Source organism: Camelina sativa, chromosome 5 (assembly GCF_030686135.1).
Source record: "Camelina sativa cultivar CO46 ecotype springtype chromosome 5, ASM3068613v1".
In the NCBI taxonomy this organism is placed as follows: Eukaryota; Viridiplantae; Streptophyta; class Magnoliopsida; order Brassicales; family Brassicaceae; genus Camelina; species Camelina sativa.
In genome coordinates this window covers 25,861,280-25,881,970 of record NC_141884.1, presented here as the reverse complement: position 1 = coordinate 25,881,970, position 20,691 = coordinate 25,861,280, and the positions used below count along the sequence as shown (strand labels likewise).

Below are 20,691 nucleotides of genomic sequence, written 5' to 3'. Positions count from 1 at the left end.
TTGAAACTGGTGCTTTTATGTCATGTAGTATATCCAAACCAAACAAAAAAAACCAAACCTTGTCTAGAGCTACCAATTGGGACAATGGTTACAGCAAGACTGCTGTAATTGAGTCCTAGATTATATGTCATATGTTTAAACTCACATATGAACCAAATAGAAATGCCCTATATGATCATTGGTCCACTGCTCTACTCTATATAATCCATCGGAAAATACTTAGGTTCACTCCTAGGGTGAAACTTCTTTTTCAACCAATTGTTTATACATTATTTTATTTAAAAAATAAATCAAAATTAAATAAAAAAGCAAAACAGATTAAGGAAACAATTTCTGTATAATTTCTTTTAAGGAAAGTTAAATATTGGCTTGGTTTAGATTTTACAATTAGAATGAAATGATGTATCGGTTTCGGTTTACAAATAAGGTGATTAGGTTTTAGATTTTACAATTCAAACAAAATTATATGTCGGTTTGGGTTTACAAATGAAGTGGTTAGGGTTTAGATTTTACAATTAAAAAAAGGAAATTATATGTCGGTTTGGGTTTACAAATGAAGTGGTTAGGGTTTAGATTTTACAATTAAAACGAAATTATATGTTGGTTTGGGCTTACAAATGAAGTGGTTAGAGTATAGATTTTACAATTAAAACAAAATTATATATCGGTTTGGGTTTACAAATGAGATGGTTAGGGTTTAGATTTTACAAATTAGAATGAAATTATATATCGGTTGGGGATTATAAATAAGCAGTTTAAGTTTTTAATTTTACAGATTTTGTTTCCTTATTTTATAAGAATGTGAATGAATAGGTTCTTAAATACATTATAACATGTCAAATTCCCATTGACAAAAAAACTGAGAAGTGAACAAAGGGGTTCACCCAAGAATTGTTCTAATCCATCAGGATCCTTAATTTAGGAGTTAATGTAACATATCTTAGAGTTTTGGGGGCTTTTTGGTGATTATCTTAAAGTATAGTGGTCAATTATATAATAAAAGAAAAAAGTTTTGCCTCATCGACGCCGCCGTCTATTGTTGTAGACAGTTCCATCAATTAGGGTTTTCGTCGGCCGGCACTTGCAGGTGATCCGATACAGTTTCGAAGATTTCTCCTTTCAAAACCCTAAATATATCGAATACGAATTGATTTGTAATTTTTCCCCAGAGGCGTATCTTGAATCTAGGACATGGGGTCGCATGAGCAATCTGCGGAGCAAAGTGGTACGAGCAGTGTTGTATCTAAGAAAGTTTCTGAGATTTGGCAGCGGATGAACGAAGGAGTTCCGAATAAGCGGTTCAATTTTGTCGCCTCAACCGCTTTGCCCGCTACAAAACCAGCTAATAACGTGAGATTTCTTCTCTCTCTCTTTTGCGTTGGTTTTGAATGATAGTATATGTTTTGGGATTCTGAATCTTTTTTTGGATTGTAGAATTGGAAAAGTTATCTTGGCGTGGATGGGAAGAAGAAGAAGGATCATTGCGTTTCGAATGTAGCAAAGGAAGATAGTGTTTTGAATCATACTTGTAGTGAGGAGGCTAAGAGTATTGCTGCAGCTGCTTTAGCTGCTGTGAGAAACGCTACTGCGACCGCTGCAGCTGCTTCCAGCCGTGGAAAGATTGAGGTCAGTTGTGTCAATTTGTGTTTTGGCTCAATCTTTTTTTATATCAGCTCTTTGGAACTAACAACATGGATTGAGTGAAATCTCTGTGTCAAGTTAAGTTAAACTGTAATTTGATTGAACCTTTTTGATCCGCAGTTAAAGATCGCTTTTTTTTTTTTTTTTTAATGTTCGAATTTGTGTGTTTGGCTCGGTATTGTTAGAATTTTAAGTTCTTATCACTTGTTTGGTTGGAACTAGGAAGATGCGTAATTTTTAAAACTAATCTGGGTTTTAGCTCGATATTGTTAGAATCTAAGATCCTATCAGCTCAGCTGTGTGGAAGCAAGAAGATGGATTTAAATCTCTGTGTCAAGTTGAACTCTACTAATTTGATTGAACTTTTTTGAATTTGTTTTGGCTAGGTATTGCTAGAATTTCTAAGTTCTTATTACTTACTTATTTGGAACTAGGAAGATGAATTCTGCCCTACAGAGTCTCTGTCTCGAGTTATATTGTAGTTTGATTGAACCTTTGCAATTCGTAGATGAAGTTTGTTTTTTTAGCAAAATCTGTGTGTTTGGCTCGGTATTGTTAGAATCTAAGATTCTATCAGCTGTTTGGAAGCAAGAAGATGGACTGAGGACTAGAATATCTTGTTGAACCTTTGCAATCCATAAATAAAAACTTGCTTTTTGTTTGAGTTTGTGTTTTGGTTCGGGATTGATAGGATCTAAGTGTTCATTGTCAGCTGTTTGGAACTAGGAAGATGGATTGTGTTGGACTAGAATCTAATTAGTTGCACTTGGGGAGCATTCATTTGGTTAATGTATTTGTTCTTCTCGATCACTTCCAGATTACCGAGGTCAAAGACTTTGCGGGTCAAGAAATCGAAGTAAAGCGGTTAGTGGAAGCAGATTCAAAAGAAGCACTGGACCGAGGAAACAAAGGCTCCTCCGCGTCCTCCTCGGCGGCGCCGTCAGCGGTTGATGCGGTTCTTGAGCAGATAAAAAAGAAACAAAAGCTGAGTGTTTTGGACAAGACGAAGAAAGACTGGGGAGAGTATAAGGAGGAAAACAAAGGTGTCGAAGACGAGCTAGATAAGTACAAGAAAAGCTCAGACAAGTATCTCGACAAAGTCAGTTTCTTGGAGAGAGCTGATTACAGACAGTTTGAGAAAGAGAGAGACGCTCGTTTAGCTCTTCAGTCCAAGAGAAGACACGATGATGTCTGAAATGTGACCACCGACTCTTTTAACTTTCTTCTTCTTCTTCTTCTTCTTCTTCTTCTTCTTCTTCTTCTTCTTCTTAATTCTGCTGTAAGTAATCTTGTTTTCTGCTCTGTTAGAGAAGTGATCTTAGTAAGACATTTGTAGCATTTTCTCAAGTGATTTGGTCACATTCTTTGCAGAGTCTAAACTAATTCCTCGTTTTCTTGGTTGATTCGTATTTATCTTTTCTTTTCTTTTTTTGTCTCTCGAGTTAGGATTAACCAAAAAAATTTCTAATGGCATGTCATGTTTATTCAAAATAATTTATTTTTGATGATATTTTCATGGGTGGTTTTATATATCTTTTAAAGTTTTTATGATTTGATAGCTTTAGTAATAGTCAACAACAAAGCGCCACGTAGGAGCATAGTTAAGTTCTGTTGGCACAAAAAAATGTGGTGGAAATAAAAACATTATCCAGAAAATCTAACATTTCGACCAATCCTTCACTTCCTTTGACGATCCAAAACAGAACACAAGAAAATGCATCAAAATCTCCATCTCTGAAACTCAAAACTCATCTCTGAAACTCAATGGAGACCCTTCTCTCCCCTCGTGCACTTTCTCCTCCTCTCAACTCCAAACCCTCGTCCACTCTCCAGACAAAACCCACTTCACATTCCGTGTCTCTCTCATCAAAACCCACCACATTCCCCGGTCCTAAACACCTCTCCTTCACCCGGTTCACTAAACAGGAATCGAGAAATTGGTTAACAGATGCAAAGCAAGGACTAGCTGCTTTAGCTTTATCTCTAACACTCAGTTTCTCACCTGTTGGCGCTGCTTTAGCCTCTGAGTTCAATATCCTCAACGACGGTCCTCCAAAAGAAACTTACGTAGTGGACGACGCTGGTGTTCTAAGTCGAGTGACGAGGTCAGACCTTAAGAAGCTTTTGTCTGATCTTGAATACAGAAAGAAACTGAGACTCAATTTCATCACTGTCCGAAAGCTCACTGTGAGTTTTTTTTTTTTCTTGTTCCTATAAAAAAAAAATTTTAGTAAACCGGAAGTTGAACTGGAACCGGTTTGGTTAAATTATGCAGAGTAAAGCAGATGCGTTTGAGTATGCAGACCAGGTTTTGGAGAAATGGTATCCTTCGATTGAACAAGGTAACAACAAGGGTATTGTTGTTTTGATCACAAGTCAGAAGGAAGGAGCTATTACTGGTGGTCCTGCTTTTATTGAAGCTGTTGGTGAAAACATTCTTGATGCTACCGTCTCTGAAAATCTTCCCGGTATGATTGGTTCTTGGTCTAGTGTAGTAATATAGTGTAGTGTTAGAATTTTGATGCAGCATCTAGTGCTCAAAACTAGCAAAACTAGTCGTCTTCAATCAGGGTTTTGGTTCAGATTTTTCGGTTTATAAATAACAGTAACCAAAGTAGAACCGAGTCTAGTTAATCACTTGGAATGGTTTTGGTTTTATGTTGAATTTGAGTTGGAACTGATTAGAATTTGAATGTATGATGGTGCAGTACTAGCAACGGACGAAAAATACAACGAGGCGGTATACAGCAGCGCAAAAAGGTTGGTTGCAGCAATAGATGGTCTCCCGGATCCTGGGGGTCCAGCAGTGAAGGATAACAAGAGAGAATCAAATTTCAAGACGAAAGAAGAAACCGAAGAGAAGAGAGGACAGTTCAGTCTTGTCGTTGGAGGATTACTTGTAATTGCCTTTGTAGTTCCCATGGCACAGTACTTTGCTTATGTCTCCAAGAAGTAAAGTAACTCAGGTTCACTCTCGTAAACCAAAACCGATCAGGTCAGAACTCAGGTTATTTTGTTACGGGTTTCTTGATATATTTGGTTCATTTGAGCAATATAAAGTAAATAATGATAGAAAACTAAAGAATGAATGGAAACCAACAGCATTTTCTAAAATTTTAAGCTTAGAAAAAATGGCATTTGGTCTGAAAACGGCGGATCGGAATACTTCCCGGTTAATATTTGAGATGACACAAAGTTGTTTGCGGCTTCAGTATAGTGAATTCCATCCCAGTTAATGTACTCAGAACTGTCGTTGCAAGCTTTGGCCGTTACTGATATCCCATCTATGACTTTAGTTTGGCCACATGTAATGCGGGTATCGTAGTTTAAGGGCGCCCCTCCGACTCCACAACACGCCATTAACGGATTTTCAAAACCTAAAAACAATCAAATTTTTTTTTTTTGTTATAACCAACATCCTCAAGAATCAAGATGGTGAAGATTTATATCTAGTTTGGAAATTTAAACTATATAGCGAAAAATGCTTTACCAAATCGGGAATAATTAGCGATGAGGTTAGATTTGATAGAGAAGATATCAACGTAGGTAACATTTGAATCAGGGAATTGGGCTTGAAATTTGTTGGACAGAGCATGTAGTTGAAGATTGAATAGTTTGGCTGCTTGGTTATGGGAACTAACACAACCAAACTCATCAAGTTTTGTTGGATCTGTCCCAAACTTGGCAATATTTTGAGCCAAACATCCCAAGGGCCCTGTGTTGTGTATCCAGAAGTTTCTGCCTCCTTCCACATACAGCCTCTGCCAAATTTGGCAATATTCAACTCAAAATTACTCAGAATTTATTTAGTATGGTTTGGATGAGATCGGTCCGCTTTATCAAAAGGAAAACTAAAGCAAGAAACAGTGATTTACCTTGAGTCCAGCTTCAAAAGTTTCAAGAATGGAAGGAATAGAGGCAAGGACTTGGTCAAGAGACTTGGAGTAGAAGGCACCAGCTATATCATTTTGGCCTATGTCAATCATGTATAGTCCTCTTGAATAATAATCAAGTGGTGGTAAGTACTTTTCATATCTCCTTCCTACCAAATCATCAAAAACAATATTTACTTCATTTACACTTCATATAATGTATACGCATCCGTCACATCTCACCAACAACATATTTTCGAATCAACCCCACCTGTTTTAGAAAGTAGTTCAAGTGACCTAGTTTTGAACCGGATGAACTGAGAGATTTGAAGATCAAAGGAGAAGGGAGAGACCGATGTCGGGTTTGCCGGAAGAATGGTGGATCCTGCTGCTGCAAAGTTACACCCTTTTTTGAAATTTGGTAAACCTAATGAATCCAAATATGGATTTAGAAATGGCATGTCCATTGCATCCACTGCACAAAACAGGAAAAACGCATATCAAAACATATGGTATGAAGAGAAATGCCAAATCAAAGAAGCCATTTCAATGAAAGAATAACATTATGTATACATAGAAAATCTACAATAAGACGGCCGTCACAATATCTTCCCGAGGGAAGGTTGAAGTAAGTTTGACCATAGGGAGGATTAACACTTTCAATCCCGGCGGATATGAGATTGCCCGTGTCGGAATTCGAGTCTCCTAAGTTGATGATTGCCGGATATTTTAGGATTGTAGAGAGAGATGAGGGCAAGAAGGAAATGAAGATGAAGAGTAGTACAATGGAGAGATTGTTTACTATGGGAGCCATTGGGATGAAAACAAACACCCATATCATTTGTAATCAAGCCAACGATATAAATTGTCTACAACAACTTTGAAACTTTTCGTTAATATTTTATTTAAATTTGAACGCAGGTCCGATTCAAAAATGTAAAATATAAGATTGCTTCAACGTTGCTTCGTAAGAAAGAATTGTTTTTAAAAATCGAGATTAAATTAGAGGCATCATTAGTTTGGACCGTTTGGTACCGAACGAAGAAAATTGGACTCGTACGTTAGTGTCCTTGAGTTTTCATAAAATTTAGCTAATGAGAGAGTTAGATTGTGCTTTTTTTTTTTTTTTTTTTTTGGTGGATTGCAATTCGATGACAATAACCATGTACATTATAAACTTAAGTATATAATCAAACTTTGCCCCAAAAAAAATGTATATAATTGAACAAGAAATTCTTTATTTAAAACATATAGATATGAAAATTTTATAATTTGTGTTCATTCTTACGGTTCGGGTTTGCAAATGTTATTTTAATTATATAAAAAATGAGATTTTATGTTTTAATCCAATCTAAACGGATTTTTTTTTTTCCCTTCAAATTAGTGGATTGATGAGTTCTATCTAGCTCTCTCCTTTTACAAAACTAACAAAAAATTTGGTGCAACATGACTACATGGCCGAGTAACCTGAATATGTAAACTCAACGTGTACCTACTGGTTAAAATAAAGTTGGTGTAAGAAGACACGATATCCAGTACATTAAATTGTTGAATACTATTATAAAAGAGACATTATAAACTAGAAAGGATCGGACTTACTTAGAAAATCTATAAGGAGACGTCCATCGCAGAATCTTTGAGAAGACGTTTTGAAGGAATTTTGTCCGTAAGGAAGGTCAAGACGAATGCCGAGGCCAGCAACTAGATCACCGGTATCGGAATTGGAATCTCCAAAATTAAAAGCAGAAAGATAATTGAAATCAATAGAGTTTGAATTCTGTATATACATGATAAAAAATAGGATGACATAGAAGATTTTCATCTTAGTTATATTCATGAGCTCTTTATTTGTTGTTTTAAATTGGCTTTGAGATTTATAGTTTCTATTTGTCCACGTCTTTTTTATATGTGTTGATGCTTTAAATTGTGGAAAGAGGAAAACACTATACAAGCAAGATTGTTGCTTTGAATCTCGCTTGCAAGTCTTACTTACTATCTCTGTATATATTTATATGATGACTCACACGAACACATTTGATGATATGCAAAGTTTTCTTACAATAGTTTCTTACCCTTACATTAACCATTTCTTTCCCACCTTTGATGATATGCTTGAATGAGATCTTTTCCCTTAAAAATTGTACATATATAGAAAGATAAAAAAAATTGTTGAAATGTTGATCAACAAATTATAATATATACTGAGAGTTACAATTTTACATTTGAATAAGTCTAGATTGAGCACACCTCAAACCAACGCCATATACAAAAACTTGAAAACATAGGAAACGAAAGCATATCTTCCAATAAAGTTATTTACTCTATTATGAGGGAATGAAAGAATGTTGCTTAATAGTTTTTGACATACACTGTTATTTATTTTCGAACTAATTATAATTTTGTACTGTATTCTCGATATAATAAATATAAAATAGCAAAAGTGTTAAGGAGATATAGAAAGGTGGTTTCGGCGGATTCATGGCCCATTGAAAAACATAGGTTCCTGGTTTTGTAAAGTTTGGTACAAACTATTTTCATCGGACCTCACGGTGGCAATTATTGGTGAGACAGATTAGATTGGTCGAGAATGACCACTCGATTTTATGTTTAAAATGTGCCTACACAACTATAATTTTTAAAATAAAGTTTGTTTAATGTTTTCTACGAATATTAACCAAATCCAACAACCAAATTATCTCCAGCTGTTACCATTTACTTTTGTCAAGAACTTAAATAAAAAAATGGACCGTCCATGTTCTACTATAATGTGTGGGAAGTGCAATGGGCAGAAGCATCTATAAAATGGTACACAATATTAAATATAACTACTGGACAACCAAATCAAGTGTACTATCAAGGACATTTATATGAACTCGTAGCGAAATATCCCAACCCGGATGATATAATGCTAACATTGACTCTGCAAACCGGTCTACTTTAGGGTTACTGTTGGGAAACATCATCATGAATATTGAATACTGAGCATTTCATACACTGCGGTAGCAATATCAGCCGCTGATGTAAGCGTACACTTATCTTCCATCTGCATAGTTGAGAAAGAAAAATAATTAAACTGAAAGTATATTTTGTTAAATTACCACTATATGAAGACTGGATATATGGCAACTGTGTTTTTCAATATATAAAAATTTTTGGGTTTTACGGAAAAAAAAATTGTTTGTTATTATTTTGAGAAAAAAGCAACAAAAAAAGAAAGAAATTACTAAAAAGTTGTGGTATTGTTTATATGTTAATGAAAATGGTTTTGTTTAAAGTGCTTTTTACATCTAATCGCTGTCGGAGTCTATAAATAGTAAGTAATTTGGCGACGTCTGTTTGTCTATGCATAAAATGGTTATTCTTCCAATGTTGAGTACGTTCTCACATGCAGAGAAAAATTGAGTAAATTGTTTTTGGTTATTTGTTGTTCCCACGATAAGTATAGTTTCATTCTTTAGGCCTTAATGTATGCTTCATTCATATGACATTACATTTGCATAACATAAATTATATTAATTACTTCGGTCTGAATTTCTCACAAGGATTACAAATAGTCAGTTATGTTAAGTTGTTAGAACTGAACCATATTACAGTAGACTAGGTAACAACCTGCACATAGTGTGAATAAATCGATTCAAATAAAATTATTATTTGGGATCTAATATTCGTTTGTGTAAAAAAATGTGTAACTAAAGTTTGTTTTTTTATTATTATTCAAATTTGCGTTTATTTTGTGTAATAATACATTTCATCCGTAAATATTTGAACATGGAAATAATTTTAACGTGATTGAAAAATTTGTATGGATTTTATTTTAACAAAACATGAGATAAATAGAAATTAATTTTCTGTTTTTAAAAGAAGTAAAATATAAATTCAAATCAAATGAATACAAATAGTTTTAATTTATGTAATGAATTTTGATTTAAATCTATAATAACATAGATGTAATTAATATTAATTAATGAGAGTTATTTGTTAAATTGTGATTCGAGTTTTCTGACGGCGATACATCAATATTTTGTTAAAAATACTATTTTATTAATATATAGAGAATTTTGTAGATGGGTGTCATTTGTAAAAGATAAAATTTTATGATAAAAAATAGAATAATACAAAAATGTAATGAGAAAATGTTGAAAAAAATGTTGGAACACTAAGCGTTTAATTAGCTAAATAATATCTTAGCACAAAAGACAAACCAAGAAATTATGTTAAAGTAGAGGAGTGATACTTTGGTTAAATTTTTATATTATTTATATAATATTTTGTATTTAACGTGTCTATATATATATATCATAATTATATCAATGAAACTTTTTATTTTTGTCAACAAAAGATTAGCTAAATGAAACTTCAAAACATGAAAACATAACAAATTACTAATATATAACAGATAGATGATAGAATAATTATATTTTGGGTGAAGTTATCATTTAATATCGTATTTAATTTTTAATTATATTAGAGACTAAATTAACGAAACCTGTATTGACCATATAAGAATTGCATGTGAATGCGCTACAACTAAGTATATCTGTTTTTGCCAGAAGGATCCAGAATTGACATGTTAATTATCCTCATAATCAAACCTATATTTGAGACTGAGGATTATTATAATGATTTTTTTTAGTGATAATCACATTTTTTAAACTAATAAAACAATAGGCGACAAGAGAAAAACAATTAGGTTAAGGCTAGGCCTAGCATTTGATTTACAATTAACTTACAGCTATTTTTGGGTTTTGTGTTTTTGGGAATAAATCTAGTTTATTTTTTTGTTACAGCTATTTTTAGAATATTCTTTACTACTGTAACTTTGTCAATTCAGGGGTAAATATATAGTGATTAAAGATTAAAACAGAAACGTACCTTAGTGGAGAAACAGTAGAGGATAAACTCAGAAACAGTGGAGACATTAAGGTGAAGAATGATAAACCCTAGGCTTTGTAGAGCAGAGACCAAGTTGAGAAGAAGCTTTGGTCTCCTTCTTGATCTGATCTTGAGACTTGCATGGCTCTCGACGAGGCTTACTTCAATATCAGCCAATGCATTCTCAACAACCACGTTTTCGCTGACAGAAGATGAACCCATTGAGTACTGGGGAAGCTTGAAGGTGTCCGAGAAAGGTGTGGCGGATGAGATATCGATTTCGCCGTCTGAAAAGGACTTTTCGTTTTGTTCGCCATTAATGCTAAGGTGGTGAACACGGTGTTCGAGTTCTCTGATGAAGTTTATGGCACCTCCTACTATTGATGCTTGGTCACACTAAAATCATGAAAGTAAAAAAACACTTGAACTCATAATAATAACCAAAAACTTATGCATGTAATAAAGTCTAAAAATATCCTTTTTGTTAAAGTTGGTATGATACCTAGCCATCTTGGGATATCAAAAAGAAACAAAATATTAACGTTAACTTAACTTTTAATATTCAGTATAAAGAACATAGTTTCAGATAGATAAAGTATTTTTTTTTTCACTTTTATTTACTATTCAAATTAATTTCCTAAAATTTCTAAAGATGTAGATTATTTATGTAATCTTTTTATTTCTAAAACTAATAATTAACTAAAAACATGGAACGTGAAAAATATGATGTTTTTTTGTTAGTCTATATATAAAAAAAATACATAGATGCACTAGCTACATATTTATGAATGTAGACTTAGAAGAATACCCTTTGGACGTATGAGTCAGGCATGAGAGAGCGGAGAACAGAGAGGTACTCATTCATCATTTTTCTTCGGTTACGCTCCACTGCAATGTGAGTCATACGTTGATTATTGATTTCTTCTTTGTTTTTCTTCACCCTTGTTCTGCGGCGTGTTGCCTTCTTGTTACCCGAAGTGTTTATCTCATTATCTCGGTGGTACCTCATATCGTAGTTCGGGCTACCAGAGGAGTTTCCGTTCGGGGTAATATTTGCTTCATCACTAATAGCAATTTCAGGAAGAGGTTGATGAAGGAATGTAGTAGTAGTATTCTCATAGTAGTGATCTTCTTGTAGAAAAGTAGAGCTGTAGTTTTCGGTTTGGTTATCGAGACAAGTTAGAGAGGCTTGGAGATCATAGAAGTGTGGTTCATCTTCTATGTAAAGGTTAGAGTAAGCTTCTTTGCCATTATAACTGTAGATGTTGTCGTGTTGCAAAAACACACCCTCGAGAGCCATTAGCCTTCTTAGTCTTAAAAGGAAAGTAACTCTTTGATAAGAATAGATAAACAAAAAAAAAGGTGTTAAAATATGATAACGAACATTGGGAGTTTAGAATGAAAGTGAAATAAATGATAAGTGTGAGATGATTGATACTCAACACGGTATTAATTTATAAAGGGGGAACGAGTTCTACAGCTTGTTGCACGTGAAAAGCATAGTTTGGGAGTTTGCTCCAAGGGAGATGTATTCTCTATTCAGGTTGTTGGACTATTAAAAAGGGTAATTAGCTATAAGCTAATAATGGGCAACAGGTGGGGAAGTTTGTATGATTCCTAGCTACGCTCTTGTTTTTTTTTTTCCGGGACTTGACTGTGAACTATCTCGGCCGGTTCAGTACACAAAAATGCATATAACATATGATCGTCCATTTATGCGGTTTGTCTTATTGTGAGCAAATGAGACAGCACTGGTTTGCGATTATATATGTGTTTTTTCTATTCATATTTGTGTTCATCTTTATCCAAACTCTATTCAGCACGCAAGATGGTTTAAACTTTACATTGACTATATAAAAAGTTAATTGAGAAGCGAAGTGAAGTGACCTTAGTATAGTGGCAGGAGGTAAGTCCATTGGTAGAATGCACCATCACACCAGGGGTTGAGTCCCGCTTCCTACGAATATAGGAATTTGGCTAATGGGCCAGCCAGTTGTGACCCAATGGTTGAAAAAAAAAATTAATTACCAACACAATATATTTAATCAACTGTTCTAAATAATTTATTCAAGTAACAATTTGAGAGACTAATCGTATTAATAAATTTAAATTAAGATAAAACGAAACAAATCTACCAACAACAAAAAAAAAAAAATCGATAGTTCAATTCTCAAATCAAAATATTAACTAGATCATAGTGAATTTAAAGTTTTAAACATATTCTTATAAGTATAGGCTCCAAATTTATAATAATAATAAGCTGCCAAATTAAAAGAATTATATTCTGAAAGAAATGTTTTTTATTGACTTGAGGTTCAATTCGACCTCTCTACTTATGGCAAATGCTGAAAAACAGCCCTAGAGAGAAAAAGATGCTTGAGATTGGGATTTCATCGAATCAAATCTTATTGGTAATTCCTTTGGAGGACTCATAAGTACCAAAACCAATAGAGAATTCGACTAGTGTTCCTGTTTTAGGTGCCAAAGATGATTTCACGTATATTGTGGTAAGAACTAATTAGGAATTTTTCCCTCCTTGCCAACCGAACCAGAAAGATTCAATCTTGGTATATATATTAAACCGGACTGAGTTATGGTTTTGCAAGCCTTAACTGAAATTAGGGTTTTCTATTAAAGAGGTTCAGTACGTTAGTCCTGAATTCATCTCTCTCTCTCTCTCTCTCTCTCTCTCTCTCTCTCTCTCTCTCTCTCTCTCTCTCTCTCTCTCTCTCTCTCTCACTTAGCTTCCCTCGATGGCTCAAAACTTAAATCTAACGCTGAAGAGGCACAGGCCACATGAAAATATCCATAGGAAACAGGATACGAAGAAGTGTAAACGTGTTGAAGACGAATCAGTCGCAATGTTTTACGAAGAACAGACAATGTACGATATTCTTATATATATATATATATATATATTTTTTTTTTTCTGACTATAATATTTGATTTTCTAGGCAACAGCTATATGGATTTTTTGCATTCTAACAAGAGACCCTTTTACAATAAAGGCCTTGGTGAAGACTTAAGTCACATGGACGCATACCTTATGCATTCTGTATGTGCATGCATTCTTTTTTCTAAGATCGATCATTTTAGATTCTACTTAGCACTTCAGGAAGATTTATTGAAGTCATTTTGTCTTCTTCTTATGTAGTTGAATCACATTTTTAGAACTAGAGATCTTATCAAGAAGAATGAAAGTAAAATTTCCAAACTTTCTGAAGAGGAAGTTCTTTCGGATGGTGGATTTCTAGACCAATGTTTTACTCGTCCAAAGGTGACCGATTTGGTGTGTTAAAATTAAATATATTGTTTCCCGCATTTGAAAAATTGTCTTACGTTTATTTTATGTATATCTAGGTACTGATTCTACTACCATACAAGAGTATTGCATTCCGCGTTGTGAAGAGGCTGATACAATTAACTCCTGCAGAAGCACAAAGGGTATACAAATTTATGAATTTTTTCAGTCATTTAATATTTTTTAATTGGTATCTGCTTTGTGACTGTGTTGCCTTATGGCTTATTCTCTGATTACTTAGATATCAAACAGATAAGTACTAGTTTTATTGTTAACTAGAAAATTACGTAGAATTATTTGTGAATTGATATGGTCTCGGTTGCTGATTATGTACTCGAGTTATTTATGTTCTCTTCATATATCATTCATTTGTTTCAGGTTAATGTAGACAACCTTGACCGGTTTAATAAGGAATTTGGATGTGATGACGGTGATGTGAAGACATTCAAATATGGGAAATCAGAAAAGCCTTCTGATTGGCAAGCGCTTATTGGTGAGGGGAACGATGATGATATCTTTATGATAGGCATTAAGCATACAAAGAAGAGCATTAGGCTGTATAGTGATTTCTATTTATCGGACATGATTATTGCTTCACCCGTTGGGATAGTAATTAAGGCCATTGGTAAAGCAGAAGAAAACAAGGAACTAGATGTTGATTATCTATCCTCCATCGAGGTTTTGATTATCGATCACGCAGACGTAAAGTCTATGCAGAATTGGAAGCACGTTGAAACAGTCGTCAAACAATTAAACAGATTGCCATCAAAACCACATGAAACCAGTGTCATGCGAATCAGGCCATTGTACATACTTCTTGTGGCTTTTTTTTTTTTTTTTTTTTTGCTCTAATACAATTTATGTGTTAGAATCTCTCAGTAAATTTCGTCTTATGTTTAGGTATCTGGATGGACTTGCACGGTTCTATCGACAGTCGATATTTCTAAGTTCTTATTTAACCGCAGGTGTTGTTTCTGCCCATTGCCTTTTTTTCCCATATATGGCTAAATTCCAAAGTCGTACTAACCCGAATAATATTTCATTTCAGAGATGAATACTCTATTCAATCACCATTGCTTGAACTATAAAGGAAAGGTGGGCATATGCATTCTTTTTTTTTTTTTTTTTTTTTTTTTTTTTTTTTTTTTTAATACACCTATAAAAAATATGCATTGCGGATATATTTTCGTTTCACTTTGCATTAAATCAATGCAGATGAAGCTGGAGTCTGAATATAAAGGTGTTCTTCGGAAAGTGTTGGGCAATGTCATTCAGGTAAAATATCATCTTGTGTTATAGAACATAAACGTTCTAGACATCTTATATCTTTTTGTCTTTGTTGTTGTAGAATTATGAAAGATTTGATGCAGACTCCATGGTCCAAGCTGAGCGTGCACGTTTTGAATATTTTACCAAAAAGGTCTAGTTTTGATTTCTGAAGTAATAGCTACCATGTTCATGGGTAAAATACAACATTAATGGTGATGTTATGCATTGCGGCATTACGAAGTATATACAATAATATTTGCTGATTCTGTTTTTCTTCTTGGTACAGGTGTTCCCAAGGATTAGAGATTCTGTTCAGGTACAACAACATCGGAGTGGTTATAATGAAAGACAGTCTTTGTTATGACGTAAATTTGGGAGCTTGATTGTCGTATATTTTTATAACATGTTTGTAGGGAGGAGTAATGATCTTTATCAGTTCTAAATCCGAGTTATTCATGCTTAGAAATTTATTGAATTCGCAAAATGCCTCTTTATGCACTCTTCACGCGTGAGACCATTTTGTCCCCTATTTTGAAGTTACCGTCTCGTTTTGTTATCTGGATTTGTTTCATCGTGACTCTCGTGTTTTTTCCAGAGATGCTAGTAACAAGGAGAAATCACGTGCACGACAAGAGTTCTTTGAAGGGAAAAAAAAGATCATGCTTTACACTGAGAGAGCATACTTCTTTTGGAGATACCAGGTCTTTATTTTGTTCATGTTCTAATGATTGAGTTACGTACTGTTCTGATTTCTGATCATCGATGTCGGCTTTCCCGGGTTTCAGATCCGCGAACATGCTTGAAGAACCACATGACATGGTGTCCACTGTGCTTTTTTCTCGTTTTGATAAAGTCAAGGTGATTACACAATCTTCTGATGGTTTTTACACACTGAGCCATGCCTAGTCATTGTTTTCTGTCCTCCATTGATTCAAATAGTACTAGTTCCTAGGATATACTTATACAAGAGTAATATATTAGCTAAGAGATCAACCAGAGATGATTATTTGCTAAGTCTAGGTTCTTTTCTCTACGTAAATCTCTAGTTGGTTGTGCTTGCAGTTGTTATATTTTTTAGTTGTGAAACAAACTAATTGTTATCTCTGCTCTGGACTAGAGAGTTCTGATGAGTGTTGATTGTTTGGATCCCATGTGATGGTTTTTTGCAGCTGAAAAGTATCGTTGGGGATGTTTCAGCAAAGAAAATGATCAGTTCTGAGAATAGCACTTTTTATTTCCGTTAAGGAGTGGAGTGATCAAGATGATACATTGGTGTAAAAGACAAATGTTGTTATCTCTTTTGGTGATCTTTAAACTTAATCCCCCATGTTTTGTTATACCATTTTGTATGGTCAGATATATACATTAACCGGTTCAAGTTATTTACTTTGACATTAATGTTTGTGTCAAACATCTTCCTACGATTTGCCACAAATCTGTGGTTACTCTGTCAATAACTCTGCAACAGAGATAAATTACCAAGTTATTCAAAGATAGTAAAAAGTCTGCAATGAGAAACTTAAAAACTTAACATGTTTCCTCTTCTTCTTTAGAGGTCTAGGTTTGATTTTCATGTTAAGAAATCGATTTTATTGTATAAAAAAGGTGGGCTCAATATGGTTCTAGCTTACTTATTAGTGTTAGTTAACATATATATTTTTCTGTAAATATCAAATGAGGGAGGTTGTTAAGCAAGATGATTCATTCACTACAAGAAAACACGCCTTTTGCAAGATAAAATCCATAGCAAATTTGCTACCGATCTGCGAGTGAACTGCGATTGCCATAGCAAATCCATTGCAAAATGAGGAATTTTTTTTTTTTTAATATTACAAAACTTAATATAATTAGACATTACTTTTAATGATTAAAAAGATGATAGAAAAGAGTATGATAAGACATTAGACCTTATAATATACTTGAAAGTTAATTTTGTTAACTTTTGAAATTATTTTGATGGTTTTTATAAATTAAATATACAAGGTTGCGACAAATTTGCGACTGATTTGCTAGATAAATAGCATATTAGTCGCAAATCCATCGCAAATTAAGAAAATCATAGCAATTCCCTCGCAAATTACAACTTCAAACCCTATACCCTAAATCCTAAACCCTAAACCCTAAAGACTAATTACATTACTATTAATGATTAAAAATATGAATCCAAGACTTATAATCACAGATAGGGCAGTGCAACACAAAATATTTGGAGAATTGGACAATTTTGGAATATTTGTCAAATATTTGTTTTAATGTAATGAACATATATAGGAAGATAGTTAGAAGATAGTTAATGATTAGAGGAAGATGCAAAATTGGACAATTTTAAAAAGTTTGATGATAGAAAAAAGTATGATGAGCCTATTGGACCACATAATATACTTGAAAGTTTGTTTGACTAATTGTTTTAAATCATTTTTGATGGTTTTTATAAATTAGAGATTGAAGGTTTGCGACAAATTTGCGATGGATTTGCTATTTGCATAGCAAATTACTCGCAAATCCATCGCATATCTCTTACGTCATAGCAATTCCCTCGCAAATGAACCCTTGAACCTAAACCCTTAATAAATCGCAAATCTATCGCAAATCTATTGCAAATGTCTCAGTTCATAGCAATTCCCTCGCAATTTCTGGAAATATAAATTACATATTTTAATACGTTTGCTAGGGATTTGCGAGGGACCGTAGCTAATCCGTAGCAATTTTTGCGAGAGACTTGCGACGCATCGTTTTTCCTATATAAATAGAAAAACCTAGTTTGAGCTTCGCTCAAACCTCGACTAATCCACAGCCGCAAAAACCCTCGAACCCTAATTCCTCTATTCTCCGATCAATCTTCACCTCTCTTCTCCGATTAACCACCTCTCTTCTCCGGTTACTCAAATCCTCCACCTCTCTCTTCTCCGGCTAATCTCCTCGTCCTCGGTTAGTCTACTCCTCCTCTCTCTTCTTATGTCGGCTAGATCTGTTTGCGAGACAAAGGTTTAGGATTTTAGGGTTTTGATTTCAGTTTTAGGGTTTTGATTTCTTCTCTGATTTCTTCTCTCTTCTCCGATCTCTTCTGTCTCTTCTTTCTTCTGTTTTTAATTCGATTTTAGGGTTCAAAATTGGGGATTCAATTTGGGTTTTAATTAGATTTTAGGGTTTCGAATTTGGGGATTCAATTTGGGGATTCGATTTGGGTTTTAATTAGATTTTAGGGTTTCGAATTTTAGGGTTTCAATTTTAGGGTTTTGAATTTTTGAATCGATTTTGGTTTTAGTGGTTAGGTTTAATTTTGATTTTAAGGGTTATTTAATTTAGGGTTTCAACATTAGGGTTTTTATGTAATTCGAATTTAGGGTTTTTACCTAATTCGAATTTAGGATTTAATCTAATTTGTTTTTAGGGTTCTAATTATATCGAATTTGAGGGTTTTAATTTAGTTTTTTTGGAATTGTTTTTTAGATGTCTTCTCAAGAGAACCAAAATCATTCTGGTGGCCAAAACGTTTACAGAAGATTTATATCTTCTCAAGGGCTATCTCCTCCCATCCCTTCTCGAAGGTTACCTTCTTCTACCTCTGCTCCAAGGGTAGCTTCTCCCGCCTCCTCGCAAGGTACCTCACCGGTGATCCAAGATAATCGTCAAGGAACCTCACCGGTGGTGGAAGATCATCTTCCTCCACAGCATTCGACTTCGCGTGTCAACGATGTGTCTCCTCAGACCTCTTCTTTTACTTTGGAAGAGCTACTTGCAAGTCCCGGTCGTGCTAGCTTACAGAAACTGGACCCTAAACGCCCTCCGGGTACTCTATGGTAAGAATGTAGTTAGGGTTGTCTAATTTTTTAGATCTATTTTCATTGATCCTCATTCCCTTTTTTCTTGTGTTTTGTAGGTTTGCCCAGGATCCTCAGGTTGCTGCTACTGTTCGGGCCATCTTTGAAAGAGATTTCAAAGAAGTTCATGCCAATTGGACCCAAACACCAGGTGCGGTTGTAAACCGGTGGTTTGAAACATTTGCGGTAAGTTAAATGTTTGTTGATGTGTTTAAATTACAGATTTTGTTTTTACTTACTTGATTCTGATTATGATTCTGATTCATGTTATGTTTTTACAAGCAAACATATAACTGGGACCACTCTATCAATGGGAGAGTTCGAGCCGAGTTTGAAAGCAAGTTGAAGACCCGGATGACTGATCAAGTGTCTCGGTGGAAGTCTAAGTGGAGAGTAAAAGGTGATGATGCAATGCCGGTGGCTTGATCCTAAAGTATGGGAAGGCTTGGTCAAGTTTTGGTCTGAACCAAAATCTGAGGAAAAGAGTATCAACAGTCGAAATGCTCGATACAGTGATCCTGATGGCAATGGAATGCATAAACACCGGTCTGGTCAGACCTCTTTTAAAGCCCGTGCACGAAAACATGTAAGTATGTTAAGTTAGTTATTTAGTACAATTACTTATAAATTCTTGCTTTAGTCTAATACTTTGTTGTTTCATATCTTTGTTTAGTCGGAGATGACTGGTGAGGCACTTCCTGATTTCTTGAAAGTCCTAGAAGATACTCATAGGAAACCTGATGGGTCGTTTGTGGATGGACTATCTGAGAAGGTATACAATGAAGTGTCATCGAGGATAACTGAGGCTGAAACTGGGCTATGCTCAGGGGACAATATAGAGAGTAGTGCTTCTGGCGGATTGTCAGTTAGTATGAAGAACCAAATTTTTGCTGAGGTAAATTCTTGAACTTTACATTGTGTTTTGGTTTTCACTTGTTTCATATCTTTGAACTTTACATTGTGTCTCTGTTTTTTGTTGTTTGCAGGTTGCTCCGAAGAAGAAAAACAGGATATATGGAGTCGGTAATATGCAAACTGAAGCATCTTCAGCTCATGTTGTTCTCACGCCTACTCCGACTGAAGATCCAGTCATTCTAGCTGAGAAGCTTTCTCAGGCCGAAGCTGTTCTTGCGAGTCAGTCTACTCAGTTAGAAGATTATGCATTGAAGTTGCAACAAAATACTCAGAAGATGCATTGCTACGATGCCTACTTCGATTATCTATCTGAGAAGGACCCTGAATTTGCTGCAAGATTTCCCCGACCTGAGACTGATGCCACCATTGATACCGGAGCAGGAGATACCACGAGACCATCGTAGGGTCTCTTGTTCTTGAACTTTACTTCTGTGTGATGGTCTCTTGTTGTTGAACTTGTAGTTGTGTTTCAATTTATGTTTTGAACTTATGTTTGTGTAATTTTAACAATATTTTGTAATTTACAAGTTTGTTTTCAGTTTTAATTAAAAGTTTTTTGGCTAATTATGACTTTTAGTTTGCATAATTAGAAAATAATCATAATTAATTTGCATAATTTGAAAATAATCATAATTACAAAATGTATAATTCATCATGTTGCGACGGACATATAAGTCGCAAAACCATCGCAAAGTTTGCGAGGGAATTGCTTGAATGAAGTTGCTAGGAATCTGCTATTGATATTGTCCCTCGCAATTTGCGTTGTTTTTGCGAGGACAAATTTTTCCTCGCAAAATTTGCGAGGGATTTGCGACGTTGACCAATTTGCGAGAAGCGATTTGCGAGGGAAGTGTGTTCCTTGCAATTCCCTCGTTTTTGCCTATTTGCGAGGGATTTGCTATGAATTCTTCCATCGCAATAGGCGTGTTTTCTTGTAGTGATTGGTGTAAAAGACACATATATATCTGTGTGAGTTTTCTTGTTGCCTCAAAGGTTATGT

At 34.6% G+C, this 20,691-nt stretch overlaps 5 protein-coding genes and 1 pseudogene across 7 annotated transcripts; 4 read left to right on the top strand and 2 right to left on the bottom strand.

The window, feature by feature from the left end:
* The first annotated feature begins 929 nt into the window (after nt 1-929).
* Nucleotides 930-3,044, top strand: LOC104787340 (uncharacterized). 2 transcript variants are annotated; one of them, XM_010512910.3, is made up of 4 exons: nt 930-1,087; nt 1,189-1,350; nt 1,435-1,626; nt 2,459-3,044. In XM_010512910.3, the coding sequence occupies exons 2-4, from the start codon at nt 1,192-1,194 to the stop codon at nt 2,834-2,836; spliced, it is 729 nt and encodes a 242-aa protein (XP_010511212.1). In that variant the 5' UTR covers nt 930-1,087; nt 1,189-1,191; the 3' UTR covers nt 2,837-3,044. The 2 variants fall into 2 exon arrangements, with proteins under 2 accessions (XP_010511212.1, XP_010511211.1); XM_010512909.2 differs by having other exon boundaries at nt 946-1,087; nt 1,170-1,350.
* A 112-nt stretch (nt 3,045-3,156) lies between these two features.
* Nucleotides 3,157-4,755, top strand: LOC104787344 (UPF0603 protein At1g54780, chloroplastic). The gene is made up of 3 exons (XM_010512913.3): nt 3,157-3,828; nt 3,917-4,109; nt 4,350-4,755. The coding sequence occupies exons 1-3, from the start codon at nt 3,406-3,408 to the stop codon at nt 4,595-4,597; spliced, it is 864 nt and encodes a 287-aa protein (XP_010511215.1). The 5' UTR covers nt 3,157-3,405; the 3' UTR covers nt 4,598-4,755.
* LOC104787343 (GDSL esterase/lipase At1g54790) lies at nt 4,653-7,400 on the bottom strand. Of its 2 annotated transcripts, none has more exons than XM_010512912.3 (5): nt 7,113-7,400; nt 5,785-5,988; nt 5,517-5,683; nt 5,132-5,402; nt 4,653-5,018 (listed from the first exon to the last, which is right to left on the bottom strand). In XM_010512912.3, exons 1-5 carry the CDS (start codon nt 7,348-7,350, stop codon nt 4,750-4,752), a joined length of 1,149 nt encoding a protein of 382 aa, XP_010511214.2. In that variant the 5' UTR covers nt 7,351-7,400; the 3' UTR covers nt 4,653-4,749. The 2 variants fall into 2 exon arrangements, with proteins under 2 accessions (XP_010511214.2, XP_010511213.2); XM_010512911.3 differs by lacking the exon at nt 7,113-7,400 and adding an exon at nt 6,087-7,005.
* Nucleotides 7,401-8,309: 909 nt separating this feature from the next.
* LOC104787345 (transcription factor bHLH94-like) lies at nt 8,310-11,814 on the bottom strand. The gene is made up of 3 exons (XM_010512915.3): nt 11,194-11,814; nt 10,386-10,781; nt 8,310-8,556 (listed from the first exon to the last, which is right to left on the bottom strand). Exons 1-3 carry the CDS (start codon nt 11,683-11,685, stop codon nt 8,476-8,478), a joined length of 969 nt encoding a protein of 322 aa, XP_010511217.2. The 5' UTR covers nt 11,686-11,814; the 3' UTR covers nt 8,310-8,475.
* Nucleotides 11,815-13,138: 1,324 nt separating this feature from the next.
* On the top strand, nt 13,139-16,199 carry LOC104789459 (protein NUCLEOLAR FACTOR 1-like). Its single transcript, XM_087512558.1, has 14 exons — nt 13,139-13,269; nt 13,347-13,440; nt 13,540-13,662; nt 13,746-13,829; nt 14,065-14,492; nt 14,587-14,651; nt 14,735-14,781; nt 14,902-14,961; nt 15,035-15,106; nt 15,242-15,271; nt 15,369-15,463; nt 15,551-15,673; nt 15,741-15,813; nt 16,125-16,199. The coding sequence occupies exons 1-14, from the start codon at nt 13,139-13,141 to the stop codon at nt 16,197-16,199; spliced, it is 1,500 nt and encodes a 499-aa protein (XP_087368684.1).
* A 2,248-nt stretch (nt 16,200-18,447) lies between these two features.
* On the top strand, nt 18,448-20,130 carry LOC104787346 (uncharacterized; annotated as a pseudogene).
* The last annotated feature ends 561 nt before the right edge of the window (nt 20,131-20,691 follow it).